Below are 16,356 nucleotides of genomic sequence, written 5' to 3' on the forward strand. Positions count from 1 at the left end.
CTGCCCCCATGGTTCCACAATCCTGGCCTGGACCACTGAGTTGGGGTGCTGAGATGGGCTGGGCTGCCCCTGTGGTATGAAGACTTAGGAGGAGACCCTGGGTTGATTGTCCACCTACTGGGGAGGAGTGAGGTCTGGGAGATGAGTTCAGACCTTCCCTGCACAGGCAGGGTCACAAAAGGGGACAGTGGGTGGAAGACACCAAGCAGAATCTGAAGAATGTCCAGGCAGGGGCAGAGTGGGTTCCTTGACCCCTGTGGAAAGGTCTCTCCAAGGATCCCCAGAGGCTGGCAGGACATGGATCACCACCCATTCCCATTTCACAGAATAGGAATCACCTACCCTTGTTTCCTCCCACTTCTGGGAAGTCCTTCCTACCTTCCTCCAGTCCCACCCCACCAAAGGCTGAAGCAACAGTTGGTCCTTTGCCTCCTTCTGTTCCTTAGCCCTCTTCTTGATCCTCAACCTCAGACTGTGATCTCCCGAAGGACAAGGTAGTATCCTGCTCCTTCCTGGTTCCCCAGCTCATAGCTCCAGCCCGAGACACCACTTATACCCTTAGGACATTGACGAGGATGGGAGCAAGGGACAGAGGGAGGCACAGCAAGATCCCTGGGCCTTCAAGAACCTCACTGGGCTGCAGACCAAGCAGGGCTGAGCATCTGGCTTCCCAGTCTTTAGCTCGGTGCTCTCCAGTGGGTGCTGGAATTTCCTAGGGAGAGTGGGGGTGGAGAGCTGGCCCTGGGCAGCACTTCTACCAGCTCCGGTCCCAGAAGTTGCTCTCCCTAGGTCCCCTCCCCTTCTTCAGCCTGGGTTCATGCTCAGCCTTGAAAGGCTAGAAAGAAATATGTCCCAGGACCTGGCACAAGGCTGCCTTTGTGTGGAGGTCAGATTCCAGTAGCTCCATGGCCTGGCTCACTGGGCTGCTCCCTGGGAGCACAGCTGTTTGGGCAACTTGGAGCCTAGCCTGGGGCCCAGAGTCAGAGACCCTCAAGCTTCTTGGGAATTCAAGGAGACTAGGTAGCTTCCAAGGACTCCAGGTGAACCCTGATTCCTATAGGCAAGACTCTAGGAGCTCCTCTGAGGGGCCATCAGCTCAGCAGTCAGGTAGTATGGAAGCAGGAGCTAGCCAGACCTGGAGGGGGACATACTGTGCATGACACAGTCAGTCTAGTTCCCAAAGAGACAGGATGGCCAGTTAAGAGTTTTTTTTTTGTTGTTGTTGTTGTTTTGTTTTGTTGTTGTTGTTTTTAAGTACTGGGAATTGAACTCAGGGGCAATGGACAACTTAGCCACATTCCAGCCCTATTTTGTATTTTATTTGGAGACAGTGTCTCACTGAGTTGCTTAGCACCTTGCTAAATTGCTGAGGCTGGCTTTGAACTCATGATCCTCCTGTCTCAGCCTCCTGAGCTGCTGGGATTATAGGCATGTGCCACCAAACCTAGCAAAAGCTCCATTTTTAGTAAACTGTGTGACTCAAAGAAAATCAGTAAGCCTCTCTGAGCTGTTTCCTCTCTCAAATGAATGGTCAATGTACCTTCCCCACAGCTGCAATAAGATAAAATGAAAGACTTAAGAAAGTCCCTTAGCACAGGGCCCAGCTCATAGTGAATGTTCAATGAAAGTTTGCTCTTCCTACTAAGAGTCAGTTCTGCAGGAGAAGACATTCAGCCTTATCCCAATCTTACAGATGCCCCTCTCCAGGTCTTTGAAATGGAAAGTTGCCTTTTCTAAATCTTATGAAAAGTGCATTGAGAAAGAGCAGCTTCAAGCTCCCTCTCAACCTGTGACTGCTCCCATCCCCTACTCCAGCAGCACCTAGAGCCCAGGGCCCTGGAACTTCTGGGCAGACGATGAGGTAAAGGACTCCTAACTCCAGGCCTGGCACACAGTGGGCATTCAGTCTGTGCAGCCCCATCCCAGCACCTTCCCCTCGCCCAGGGCACCAGGGTTGCATTAGAGGACTGGGGAGAATGTGGCTATACACCAGGTCTGAAGGAGCCCAGGAGCTGTTCAGCACTGCTGGGGCATCACCTAGGGGCCCCTGGGACCCTCTGCTCCCAGTGCCTGTTGACAGCCATGGTGCCCAAAGGCCCGTTAGTTCCTCCCAGACTGTCCCTTCCTTCTTAGCACCATCCCCAGATGCTGAACCCAAAGGGCAGACCATGCAGCTCAGACCCAGGCCTAGATGGACAAAAGGCTCCAAGGACACCTGGAGATCCTGTTCATCCCTGATATCCCCCTGACCCCCCAGTTTCCAGAACACAGGCCTGTCTTCCTCTGCCTGTCCCTGCCCTCAGACTGGCAGTTCTTCAGGGGCAGAAATGGGTGTGTTTAGCTCAGCAGTCCCCAAAGCCCAGCACACAAGAGGAGCTCCTGGTGCACATTTAGCCAGGCCATCCCTGACAGTTTCCTATAGTCCCAATAAACTAGACTGAAGTGGCCCTGCCACTGCCTCTGCAGTGGCCTACCCAACCTAGCCCAGCTACTCTCCAGCCCCTCTGTTTAAAAGCTGCCCACTCCTGTGCCATTGCTGCAGATCTGTCATGTGACAATGACTCAAATTGAACAACTGAGGCACCCAGGGCTGCTCCAGGCACTTTTCAGGGGCTCCAGGGGACACTGAGCTTGCCACATCAGCCTCCTTCCTGCACTTGAGTTACAAGAAGATCAGTGCTACCTTCACATCCAGCACTCCCCAAGCCCCAGGGCTTCACTGTGCCCACGCCCCTGAAACTGACACGTGCCCCTTGAGTGCCCCAGGGAAGCGATTAGGGAGTCTTGGGTGTCTGGACCAGAGCCAGCAGTGGGGCTGTCTGAAGAGGCCAGCAAGTCAGTGGGGTGCCCCACATCCTGGGAAGATGGACACTGAGGCTGCCTGGGCCTTGCCGGGCCCATTCCTGGCCTCCTCCTAAGCCTTTTAAACCACTCTCTGAAACCAGGGAGTCCCCACCTAGGCTCACTTCCTTCTTCACCTCTGAGGAGGGGCATGAGAGGCAATGTCCACCTCTGGAAGGCACCTCACCCCTCACCCAGACCAGCCTAGCCCACCCCGAGACACTCAGCCTGGGAGAAGGACGTCTTGCCTGATCGTAGCAGCAAACCTAGCTGGAGCAAGGGGACTGGCATTTGGTCTCCAAGGAGCCGAGTGGCCTGGGGAATGGAGTGCCCAAAGCCCTGACCCAGGGTCTCCATTATTATACTTCTGTACACCTTAGTGTCCTCACTGAGAATGAGCATAGTAACCAGTGTCCTTTAACCCATGACGATGCTGTGACATAGCAGAGGAGGCCTGGCCCTGGCCTTGTCCTCTGCCCTCATCCCAGGTTCCAGGAAAACCTGGTCAGAAGAAACCCCAAGGAACGAGGACTCGGGACAAAGGCCTGATGCTTCCCCTGCTTCCCTGGCCCTCTGGTTCTGGCCTCATCACTCTGCTGGTTCAGAGACCCTTGGAACTGGCCCTTCTCCAGCTGGTCTCACTCTAAACACTACTGCCCACTCCCCTCAGCCATTTGCCCTCTAGCTATGAGCAAAACAGCCACACTGAGCACAAGGACATTCTACAAGTCGTGCCAGTCCAAACATGTCACCCAACAGGCAACTTGTCTTCTCTGCAGCCAATTTCCACCTAAAGGCCCAAAGACAGGCGGCCTGGGGTGGGGGTGTCAGCCTGCCTGCTCTAAAGACCAGCCTGCAGGTGCCCCAGCCAGGAAGTCCAGCAACACAGGGAACACTCTGCCCCTGAGAGGTGACCCAGGCCAGGGGCAAGAGTTAAGGTCCCAGGGCAGCACTGATAGCAGGAGGAGGGACCCTCTGTGTTAGGCACTTACTCTTTCTTTTTCTTTAAAAAAAAAAAAAAAAAGCTGTTGTTGCTACAATGTTGTTGTGCAGCCAATAAAGTGAACAAAACTGTATTGTTCCTGTTATTATCTTTCAAATAACTTTTCAGGGTAAATGATAACTCTCTCTTCCTTGAGATGCACACATCTAAGAGGAAGGTCACTAAAAGAGCATGTGACTTTCCAGCCTTCAAAATAAACCCTGCTAGTCTCCACCCATCTGTCTGCCCTGTGCTTCAGTTATCCAGGCCAAAACCCCAAGGTGCTGCTTATCTGTGCTTCCGATGCCCCCCAGCAACCCCAGCAGCTGTGATTTGGCCCGGAGGCCAAATGTGCCCATTCCCTGGCTTCTCTCCTTCCCAACCTTACTGAAGAACTCTTCCCCCACTCTCTTATGCCATGCCTGGCTCTGATGGTGTCAATAGTGGCCATGAGGGAAGAGCTTGGTGGGGTCCCTGGGAATGTGGAGATGGCAGGGTGTGTGCCTGCCCCTCCCCCAGTTTTATGCAGTGCTCGGCAGAGCCCCCTGTAGCACCCCAGCGTAGTTCCAACCTCCCTCCAGCCTGCCCTGCCCCGCCCAGCTCACCTGGACAGTCCAGCTGGGCATGCTTGGTCTTCTTAAGGGTGGAGAACTCAAGATCATGGCTTAGCAACTCTCTGGAGAGCGTCTGCCTGTCTGTCAGGGAGCTGGCGGGGGTTGGGGAAACAGTCATTAGAACATGGTGCATGACCTGGGCTCCAGACTCTGACCAGGCATAGACCTCAGCACCCCCAGGAACCATCTAAGAGAGGGTCCCGACAGGAGCCAGGGGAGGAGACTTCAGTCCTTGCCAGGTTAACACTGCTCTCCCCAGCCACCCCCCATAGGCTCTAAAGGCTCAGTAGAAAAAGAAGTCAAGTCCCACTCTGCTCTAACATGCTATGTGACTCTGAGCAAGATCATACATCTCTCTGAGTCTCAGTGTCCCTATCTGGACAAGGAAGGCGTTGGAGTCTGGCACTCTCCCCTCACCCCCCAATACCCACTAGTCCTCAGCCCTGCTTAGAAACTGAGTGGAGCCGAGGACATTGCTGAGATTCTCGGGGGTCCTAAGTGGGTCCCTAAATGAAGGCCTCACCTTCTCAGTGGTGCTTATGGGTGCACCCCATGTCTGTTCACCTCATGGAGAGAACAGGCATAGACAGGGAAGGCTGGAGCCCAGTGCCATTTACCTTTGCCCTTGGCCCATATTTCTCTTGGTGGCCCTGGATAAAGGGCCTTTTGTCTTAGCCAGCACAGCTCAGACTCCCATTATCATCTCAGCCTCACTGTTCCTTATTGTTTACCTGGCTCCACCTCCACCTCCTGGGTGGATGAGCAGATGCGTGTTAGTATACACCTCAGGACTGCATAGGGCTGTAAGAGTGCACAACCCAGAGGGACATTACAAAGTCATCAAGTGTGTAAACAGAGCACCCAGGAATTGTGCAGCGGGCAATCTGTGCAACTGGTCACAGCAACTCTGAGAATATGTCCCTGGCTCCTGGGAGTCCCATCTATGTGTCAGGGTGGGATTAACCCCATCCCTGACTAGTTCCCAGGAAGCCAGGCCCATTACCTCTTCTGTACATTCAGCCTTACTCCTTGCTGGTGCAAACTAAGTTTCCGAACACACCGTGGCCCACCTGGCAGCAGTCTGCTTAAGAACCTGGGGTAGGTTTTAAAGCAAAAGACATCAGGAGGTTATGCAGGGGGTGAGACCGGGGGAGGGGAAGGAGTGGGGCACCGAGCTGGTCCCCCTTCTTGGGACCACAGGGCTGGAGCTGCTCTTCTGTTGTTATGGCAACCTGCTGCAGAGGAGACAGGGTGACGGCACATGTTTCTGGGCGAGGCCACTGTGCTGGGCAGAGGGAGGGGGGGGGTTTCGGAATGCTGTGGGCCTAGACCATCAGGTACCTCTTCTACTTTCCAGGGTTGTCGGGGACAAGCTGTCCTCACTGGGGGACAAAGAACCCTGTAATGTTCAAACTAACAGCCATGGAGCACTGAGCAGTGTCCCGGTAAATGCAGGGACAGTACACCAGGGGGTTGGGGTCCCCTGCTGAGCATCCAGGGAAGGCACTGTGAACTTGGTTAATGTCCTTGCTCTATGTCAGCCTGTATCTTCAAAAGATGGGGCCCAACAGCAAGACAAACCCTGTTCTTAGAGCTGATAGGCCTTTGAAATCACCAGCTGGTGGGCCACCCCCCAATTAGCAGAGATTGTAATCTCCCACCATCTTAACTGCCTGTTCACAAACAAGAGTGTTTTTAAACCCTCACCATTAAAGGTACAGGCAGCATTTCCCCCACCTGGTTTTAAAATAGCTAAACACTAAATGAAAAGACAGCCACCTCAGGAAGCCAAGGGCCAAGTGTGCTCACGAAGATCAGTCTTCAGTCTACGGGGGGTTGAGGCTGGTGGAAGTGCCCCTGTCCCTGGGGGCCTCTTCCCTGGTGTCCGGTACCCACTGCCCCGAAATCTGTCACTCGGACACAGTTCTTGTCCAGCCACCCTGTTCTGCCTTTTCCCTCACTGGACCCTGATCCTCCGCCAGTCCTTGGTGTGACAGGGACTGCCCACTTACCCTCGTGGCTGGCCCAGGGAGGCTCTTATTCAACTCTTTATGCTTACAGAATTTGGGGTGCCCAATGAAGAGAAAATCGAAACCTAATTTTCCCAAAAGAATTAAGCTTACTCCGCCCACTAGTGGCCCTGAGGTGGGTCCTCTGAGGGGGATCATGGGGATCAGCATGTGCTGGCCCTCCTTGCTGGCCCTCCCTGCAGCTCTCTCAGGGCTCTACCCAGAGCTGACTTCCTGGCCCACAGAAGTGGGTCAAATGGCGTCATGGCTGGAACCGTCCCTTCCCAGCACGGTAGCTGCCTGAGCTTCCCTTGTCGTCGTTGGCAGAGGCTAGCTTGGTATTCTTTCTTTTAATTTTTAATCCTTTCTGACATTTCTAGCAGTCACTTCTTGCCACTGTCCCCTGGCTGGCTTCTAGCCCCTCGGTCTCCCACCCCCTCTTGCAGAAACCAAATGAAGCTCGCTGGGATGGTAGGACAGGAACCCATCACGTTTTGCTCAAAACCCTATTGTCTTTTGGCTCCTTAAAAGCATTTGGGGCCCTTCTCCTGATTCTTGCTGCTATTTCCCACGCAAGGACAAGTGGCTCATAAATGGCCCCAGCAGGTGAGGTGACACTGCTGTCTTCGAGGTCTCTAATGAGCCTGTCAAGGAAGGCGATTAACACTTCATTCCTGTCATTCTGGAAACTCATACCCTTCTGGAACGCGGTGCTTCGGCAGTGAGCAGGTATCCCAGAGGGGGAAGCCATCTAAAGTAAGAAAGTCACAAGAATGGTGGAGAAGGGCCCCAGGAGGCCGACTTGCTTCTGCCTGGGTTTTGAAATCCCAGGAGGGAGAAGAAGACCCTGAGAAAGGGCAGGTGAAAGGGATTTCACTTGGTGAGGACGCGGTCCGTGCTCATTCCTGACACAGGGATGCACTGGGAGCGCCTCTGCTCACCCTCACAAAAACAGATGAACAAAACCCAGCTTCCTCAGCACCTCCCCAGGGACACTGGAGCAACATCCAAAGGCAAGCTTGAGCAAATGCACGTGTGGAGTGTGTGGGGACAGTGTGGCAGAGCCGGTACACCACAGTTCTCCCTCCCGTCTCTTCGTCCTATCTTGCCATGACACACAGCCTCTCTCTTTCAATGCCTCCTTCAGGAAGCCCTCCCAGACTTCCCCCAACAATCTCTCACCCCCTTGGCCCTTGGACACTCAGGTTTGGGCTTGGATGCTCCTGGAAACAGGGGTCACTCTCAACTCTGCTCTGTCTTCTGTCTATGAGTACTTGCTGTGGGAATTTAGTAAATATTATTTGGACCTACCCCTTCTCAAGCCATCACTCTGTGTGTGACATGTAAATCACAGAGAGCCCCTCATTTTCCATATGAATTGCTTATGGAGAAGGACCCATTTCTTATTTGTTATTCTTTCTTCCCATTCAGTTCTCAGCAGCCACACCATGGCTCTATATGGAGTAGGTACTCAATAAATGTTTTCTTGAAACAACCTGGGATTGCAGTTCACCCCAGCCTCTCTGTCTGCCTGGGTTCAACTCACTTTATTAGCTGTGTGACTGTGGCCAAGTCACTGCACCTCTCTGAGCCTTGATTTTCTAACTAGATTGAGGAGATGAGGTGATACCTGAAAAGTAAAAGTGTTTAGTGCACAGGGTGCTCTCGTTGTCACTGGTGGGTGCTCATGGACCTTTTTAAGGAATGAGAAGAAAATTCTCAGTGAAATGGGGAGGTGACTGAATGAGGTTAAAAATCCCAAACCCCGGTCTGGAGGTCCAGCAGCTATGCCAAAACTTCCTCCTGGCCGACAGGGTGGGGGCTGGGAGGCGGGAGGGAGGAGGGACCCTTATTTCTTACACAGTCCTCAGGATGGAGCTGGCAGACCTGAACAGAAGCACCTCTGGCATGATCCCTGTGGGGCAGCTGCAGCCCTCAAGCTCACCCGGGAGAGAGCAAGGACCTCAGAGAATGTCCCCCGGCGTCCCCTGGGGAGAGCCACGGGAGCCCCAGAGAGGCCCAGCGCCACCAAACTGCCCTGCAATAGAGACACTGTGTGAGTCACGGCCCAGGCCTGGCTGGGAGAGGGGTACTTGCCCTCCTTTCAGGACATGATTCACTGCTCCTGAGGCTGGCACCTGGCTCTAATTTACTGCCTCACAAGCCCACATGTTTGTAGGATCAGGCTGACAACAAGGTACACCTCACAGGAGGTGGCTGCCTTGGGGCTCTGGCCTCCCAGAAGGCCAGTCACTCACCAATAAATCAAATTTCTAGGACTCCTGCTTTGCAAAGACTTCTGACCACCCTTCCCTACCTTGCCTGCTCTCCTCTCCTCTCTGCACAGGGTATAAAAAAAGAATCCATGTCCTAGAAGGCCAAAGAAAATTCTCAATGGAAGGTGCTGCCTAAGTACCTTCCCCTATTCTAAAAGCCCCAAAGAGAGGAGGGATGCCTCCTCCAGATCCTATGGCCCTGGCCACATGGGCCAGCCCCGGCACTAGCTAGCATTCCCGATAGCCACAGCCTCATCTGCAAGCTTGATTTCACCCTGGCCTCCTATCACCTCGAATGGCAGACCCCATGGCCCCCACCACCTGCCGCTTCCTTTTGGTTTGGATGGACTACCTCAAAATCAGGCCTCTGGCAGCTCTCTCCTGATTTCTGGCTTGCAGACCCCACAGAAGACTCAAGGCAGAAGCAGAGCCAGGGGGGTCTGGCTGTCCCGGGGCGCTCACCTTCCTCCTCCTCGAGGCTGGCAGGCACTGGGCTCGGCATCCCTTTGCTCCCACGACTAAGCCATGGCAAGTCTGGGAGCCAGTCGCCACGGTGCCCCAGGTTCCGGGTGATGAGGCAGTGGGGCTGGGCGTGAGTGGGGACCCGCCCCAGACCGCCCTAGGGTGGCTGTCAAGGTGTGGCCTCAGATACCTCTGACCCACATGGCACAGGTCCCAGCTGCCCACCTGTGTGACTCTTACATAAGAGGGACGGGAAGCAGGACAGGGACCTGCCAGTGCGCGTAAGGGAGGTGGTTTGTTGGCTGCGATCCTTGGCAGAGTCTTGGAAGAAATTGCTCCGTCTGCTGGGCCATTCACCTGGGAGCCACCCCCAGGCCTCTGGGGTGGGGTGGGAAGCTAAACATTTTGTGCACGTGCCATTTTTACTTCTCTCTCCTAAGGACACACACCAGGTCAAGTGGTTGGCAGCTTGCATCCTCTCCAGGGCCTGCAAAATAGGTTTTATCAGTAGTCCCATTTTCCAAATGAAGCAATGGAGGCCCAGAGAGCTCTAGACTTGCTCCCTGTTACAGTCAGTAAGAGGCACAGCTGGTGTTTTAAACCCAGGTCTCCCCCACTGGCTCTGAAGCCAAGAAGACATCACTAGCTTTTCCCCTTATTTATTATTTGCATCTTTACATCTTGCCCCACCTCTGGTAACAAATGTCCCCATATCTTGCCCTTGGCTAATGCCCCCTCCACCTCCTTTTCCATTCCAGGACATTCTAGGACATTTGTGACAGCAGCCGGCCCTTTTCAGCACTTTCTAAAACCAGGACCTCTGCTCCTGGGAGAGCCCCTTCTCACCCCGTGGCCCTGCCTTCCTCTCCCCCCACTCCAGAGTTCCCTAGGGGTGACCTAGTGCTTGGCCCCTGTCTCCCTTGGAGGGGCTCATCTACCTTGTCTTTAATTATCACCTGGGAACTATAACTCCAAATCTTAAACTGCCTCCAAGGTGAGTGGGTGTTTAGATGAGGGGAGGATGGCATTGGGGAAAATTTCAAATCCTCATTTTAAGGCCACGGGGCAGGGCATAGAGGCAGCAATGGGGAGAGGAGATTGTTGTTCAGTGGCCCTGGTGGATAGCCCCCAGATTGCTATATGAAGCTGGTAGGTCAATGCTAGCACCTTACTTCAAAGGAATTGGGCCCTTTAACAAATTCCAATCCCATAGTGATCCCTGTCTATCGCCACTCAGGACACCTGAGTATTAGCCCACTCCTGGCCCTCATCCCTGCATTTCTGAGACTCGTCCTGCCTCAGATTCCCCTGGGGCTCTAGAAGCCCAAGCTATTTTATCCATACCCACCCTGGTTGGGTCACCCTCAAAGGAATCCAGACCTCTCCCCTGTCCTGGAGAGCTCAAAGTAAAATTGTTCTTCCTCTTTTACACTAACTTTACCCATCATAAAACTCATCCAACCACTCCATCGTGCCCCATTATGGTAACAAATGGGAGGGCTGAGCAGTGGTGTTCATGATTGGCTTGTCGTGGGTAAAGATTGGCAGCATAAATGTCTCCACTTCAAGGTTAGCAGGAATTCCATATCCAGAGCCTTAGCCCCTGGATGGCCTGATGACCACTGTGGATGTAGTTTCTAAATTGATGAGATTTTGAAACCTCAACAGTTGGAAAGCGAGTACATGCCTCCTTCTGAGGCCAGGAGACCTGAGAAATATGTAAGTCCCCTTCTATCCCCTTGCAAAACCCCCCAGCTGGCCTACTCTGGCAGAGCCTCCTAATTCTTCAGTCCCTTCTTCCTCTGGGAAGCAGTCATAATTCCAGGCCAAAGCAAAGATGACTGGAAGATCTCCATCTTCCCATTGGTCGGCGTGTTTATTTGAAGCAACACGCTTCAATATGAGACCCCAGCTCTCATGCTTCTTTCTGAAGCTGCCCTGACTGATCACCTCCCAGGACACTAGCATTTAGAGACTGATATTGCTTTCTAAAACATAATTATATGCTATGCAATAAAAATATTAATTAACTTCTTGCTCCCAGAGTTGGGAATGATCTCTTCCTGTCCCAAAGACTGACAGTTCCCTAAGGATCTTCTTTTCCTACAATGAATATTGATTTAGTGCTTTTTATGTGAGGGATAGAGGTGAGCAAGCTGGCTGTAGCTTACAGAGGATGGAATGAAAGGTCAATTAACACAGATGCATTCAAGGTCACTGAAGGATCATCAATCCCAGGTTGGGGTAGGGTACATTAGAGTTAAAGGGAGACAGATGACAAGAAGTGAATTTTGATTATTCCATGTGAGGCTGTGGGACAGTGGGGGAGGCTGGCGCAGAGATTCACAAGGGGCAGGGCCGTGGGCTGAAGCAGTCATCTTCTGGGATGCAAGGTCTCTCTCAGAAACTGTCAGGGTAGGGCAGCAGTGGTCCAAGACATGTCCCACAGGTCCACCAGAAGGAACACATTGGCCCACTGAAGTCCTAACAAGAGTGTTTATTGAGAAGCTTCACCCTCCAAAGGCTCACCCAGCTTCTCCTCGGCTCTTGCCTTGGTGGGTGGGGCAGTCTAGTTAGACAGCTCACTTTTAACCCACTTGGCAGTACCTGGCGGGTCCAGCCCTTCAAGCCAAATCCCACTGACTGCTTTAAGGAAATAAATGTATCATTCATCAAGTGCTACTACAAAGCCCCAAAACAGTCAGCAAGCAATGTGATTAGCCGCAAGACAAAGTTCTCTGGGCACTTGGGCCTCTGGATTCTAGCTCATACTCTGATTGTCATGTGATCTTGGGCAAGTCCCTTCTCCTCTCTGCGACTCCATTTCCTCAGATGTCAGAGACAAAGGGCCTCACAGTTTTCTGTCTGTGATTGATGATTTTGGGGCCTGGACTGATAGTCTGTTGTACCAAATGGAGACAAAGCTGGAAGATTTGGTGTTACTGGAATCCCAGGGGGCTGGGGAAATCAGGCAGGAATAATAATAATACTTATACTAGCTGGTTGCTAACATGTATCCTGCATTTCCTGGGTGCTGGGTGATGTTCTATGCACCTTGCATGTACAATGACACCTCTGACTCTCACTATGAGGAAACAGGTACAGATAATGGAATGGTCTTTTGCTTAGCAGAATCAGGATGCAAACTCAGGCAGATGGGCTCCGGAGCTTATGACCTTATCTAATCATCTATATGCAAGAGCCTCAGGTCCTTTGGGTGATTGGTATGAAGGGGGCGGGAAGGAGTGGGGAGATGTAGAGAAAGAGGCATCTCAGAGTCCCCTGCTTCCAACCACCCGTCATTAGACCTTTTTATCATACTCTCCCCCATCAAATGTTTGGAAAATGCTGTGTAAAGGCAAAGTGCATGCATTAAGTCATAACTAAGCCATTTTCTTAAGTTGTATTGGTGATAGACACAGATAATTGCCAGTTGGTGGGTTTGATCAGCAGAGAGAAGGCAGTGTGAAGCTGAGAGCTGACATAATTCCAGCCCAAAGCAAAGGTGACTGGGCTCAGTGGTAATGCACTTGCCTGGCATGTGTGAGGCACTGGGTTTGATTCTCAGCACTGCATATAAATAAATAAAGGTCTATCAACAACTAAAAAAAAAAAAAAAAAAAAGCAAAGGTGACTGGAAGATCTCCATCTTCCCATTGGTCAGCGTGTTTGTTTGAAGTAACACAAGTGTGGCTTTGGGCATGTTCCTCTTCCTGTTAGGGCCTCAGTTACCCCGTCTATGAAGTGGGGGGTGGATGGGGACAGTGTCTAAGTACCAGCTCTGATGATAGGTGACGTTCCACGTTTCTTCCAGGGAGACAAGAGGAAGGAAGAGCACTGCCTGTTACTCCTCAGGCTCCAGAGGTACCTCATGGTGCAGGGTGGGGTGAGGCTTCTGCCACTGTGCCCTGCAGTGTGCTCATCTGCTCTAGAGGAGCCCATAGTCTACAGAAGAGGGTAAAGAAGAAAACCATACACCTGGTCTACACACGTGAGAGGCGTCTCTGAACAGGGCAGGTGAGAAGGGCATTCGATAGGGCCACAGAGCAGCAGGAGACAGGTCTAAAGAGCACCGTAATTTTGCTTTTTCAAAACTGAGAACTCACATTTATTGAGCACTGGCACTATCCCAATGGCTTTACATAAAATGAGTAAATGGTATTTACTTATTTAGTCATCTCAATCCTATCAAGGAGGTAGTGATTATGATCCCCATTGTATAAGGGAATGGAAGCATAGGGAGGGATGACGTAAAGAGCCAAAGGTTGCTGGACATGGTTGTGTGTGCCTGTAATCTCAGAGGCTTAGGAGGCTAAGGCAGGAGGATGGCAAATTCAAACCCAGCCTCAGCAATTTAGCAAGCCCCTAAAGCAACTTAATGAGACCTGGTCTCTAAATAAAATATATAAAAAGGCTGGGGATGTGGCTCAGTGGTTAAGTGCCCCTGAGTTCAATCCTGGTACCCACCACCCCAAAAGAGCTAAAGTTTAGGCAGCTAGTAATGGGGATAGCTGGGATTCCAATCCAGGGAATCTGACTCCAGATTTCATGTTCTTAGCTACAATCTGCACTGCCAAGGTTGAGTGAAGCTCTGTGGATCCCCTGAAGCTTCTCCACATGCCTCAGCAACATGGGATTTCCTAGGAACCACTGACTCAGAAAGGCAGAACGCTGTGACTAAAGCAATATTTTAATGTGCACTTTTGTTTTTTTTAATTGACATTGTAATCCAGGTATTCTTACATTTTTTTTATATCTTTATTTCATTTTTATGTGATGCTGAGGTTTGAACCCAGTGCCTCATATGTGCTAGGCGAGCATTCTACCACTGAGCCACAACCCCAGCCCCTTGTTTTGTTTTTTTTAGTACTGGAGACTGAACTCAGGGGTGCTTTACCATTTAACTACATCCCCAGTCCTTTTGTTTTTTATTTTGAGATAGGGTCTTACTAAGTTCCTGAGGGTCTCACTACATTGCTGAGGTTGGTTTCAAATTTGCAATCCTCCTGCCTAAGCCTCCCGAGTCACTGGAAAAACAGCCATGTACCAACCATCATGCCCTGCAATGTGCATGTATTTTAAAATTCTTCACATCAGTGTAGTCCTGATATCATTCATGATATCAGCATACAACAAAAAATGACTAGACAGCTGAAAATTTTGAAACTATGAACCAAAACTGAGGAAAAAAAGCAGTTAACACAAAGAAGCAAATCTTTCTATGACACAGATGTTGGAATAAGCATAAGGATTTTTTTTGTGGGGGGACAGGTACTGGGGATTAAACCCAGGGGCACTTAACCACTGTGCCACATCCTTTTTAAATATTTTATTTAACTCAGGGTCTCACTGAGTTACTTAGGGCCTTGTTAAGTTGCTGAGATTGGCTTTGAACTTGTGATCCTCCTGCCTCAACCTCCCAAGCCACTGGGATTATAGGCATGTGCCACCAAGCCTGGCAGCACAAGGACTTTGAAGCAGTTATTAATACAAGTTTGAGAATTAAAGGAAAAACTAGACATAGGTGAATAAAAGGAGAATCTTATTATAAAAATGGAAGTATAAGTAAAGTATAATCTCTGAAATGAAAACTTCACTAGATGGGGTTGATTTCATATTGAAAGCTGAAAAAAAGAAAGTGTTAGTGAGATTGAAGGCAAAATGATAGAAATTATTTAACCTAAATTAGAGTAGAAAGAAAAATTATTTTAAAATTGAGCATAACAAAACATTGCTGAAAGAAATCAAAGATTTTATGTTCTTTTTGTGGTACTGGGGATTGGACTCAGTTATTTTTACTTTTTTTTTCTTTTATAGTACTGGGGCTTGAACCCAGGGCTTCATGCATGCTAGGCAAGTGCTCTACTACTGAGCTACATCTCCAGTCTTGAATCCAGTTATTTTGACATAGGATCCCACTAAATTGTGGAGGTTAGTCTCAAACTTGCTATCCTCCTATCTTGACCTCCAGATTAGCTGAATTATAGGTATGCACCACTGCACCCACCCTGAAGTTTTAAAAATTAAGTGAATGGAAAGATATATAAGGATCAAGAAAGTTAATATTGTTAAGATGGTAATATCCCCCCAAATGATCTATAGGTCAATACAATTTCTATCAAAATCCCAGCTGGCTTTTTGCAAAACTGGACAAGCTAGTCTGAAAATTCAAGAAACCTAGAATAGCCAAAACAATCTTGAAAAAGAACAAAGTTGGAGGATTTCAAAACAAAATGCAAACCAGAAATAATCAAAGCAAAGAGGTACCAGCATAAGAGTAGACATATAGATGAGTGGAATGGAATGAGAAAAGCAGAAATCAGTTCAAATTTACAGTGAATTAATTTTCAACAGGGATGGCAAGACAATCCAATGGAGAAGGAAAGTCTTTTCAACAGGTGGGGGCAACTGAATAACCAAAAGCCAAAAAATGAAGTTGGGAGTCCTTCCTCACACCTTACACAAAAAATAATTCAAAAGCTAACAAAGATCTAAATGTAAGAGCTAAAACTGTAAAAGTATTAGAAGAAATTATAAATAAATTTTTGTGACCTTGAGTTAAGCAAAGACTTCTTAGAAATAACACCAAAGTGCAAGCAATAAAAGAAAAACAGATAAATTAGACCTCATCAAAAATAAAACCATATATACTTCAAAGGGTACCATAAAGAATGTGAAAAGTACCAAGTGCTATGGTACACACCTGTAATCCCAGCAATTTAGGAGGCTGAGGGAGAAGGATTGTATATTCAAGGCCAGCCTTACAAACTTAGTGAGATCTTGTCTCAAAATAAAAAATAAAAAGGGCTGGGGGTGGGCTGGGGCCGTGGCTCAGTGGTAGAGTGCTCGCCTAGCATGCATGAGGCACTGGGTTCGATCCTCAGCACCACATAAATATAAAAGAAAGATATTGTGTCCACCCAAAACTAAAAAAATAAAAAAACTAATTTAAAAAAAGGGCTGGGGGTATAGCTCAGTGGTAGAGTGTCACGGGGTTCAGTCCAGTCTCTAGTAACACACACACACACACACACACACACACACACACACACTCACACAGATACCATGAAAAGTCAGCCAAGAAAATACTTGCAAAGTGGATATATGACAAGGGAATGATATTTAGGGTACATAAAGGACGCTTGCAATTCAGTAATAATAATAATAAACAA

General features: G+C 49.8%; 1 protein-coding gene across 3 annotated transcripts in view; it reads right to left on the minus strand.

The window, feature by feature from the left end:
- The window catches only part of ACSBG1 (acyl-CoA synthetase bubblegum family member 1), a gene marked incomplete at its 5' end in the record, with an annotated part of 56,271 nt that overhangs the window by 30,320 nt on the left and 9,595 nt on the right, over nucleotides 1–16,356 (minus strand). For 2 of the 3 annotated variants that reach the window (XM_081293124.1, XM_081293123.1), the window contains one exon: nucleotides 4,429–4,529. In XM_081293124.1, the coding sequence (XP_081149250.1) occupies nucleotides 4,429–4,529 (101 nt within the window). Of the gene's footprint in view, nucleotides 1–4,428; nucleotides 4,530–5,440; nucleotides 5,531–8,306; nucleotides 8,357–16,356 lie in introns of those variants that run through there. The other variant, XM_081293122.1, reaches the window with a different exon arrangement.

The sequence above is a fragment of the Spermophilus citellus genome (genome assembly GCF_964194105.1).
Source record: "Spermophilus citellus genome assembly, chromosome: 4".
NCBI lineage: Eukaryota > Metazoa > Chordata > Mammalia > Rodentia > Sciuridae > Spermophilus > Spermophilus citellus.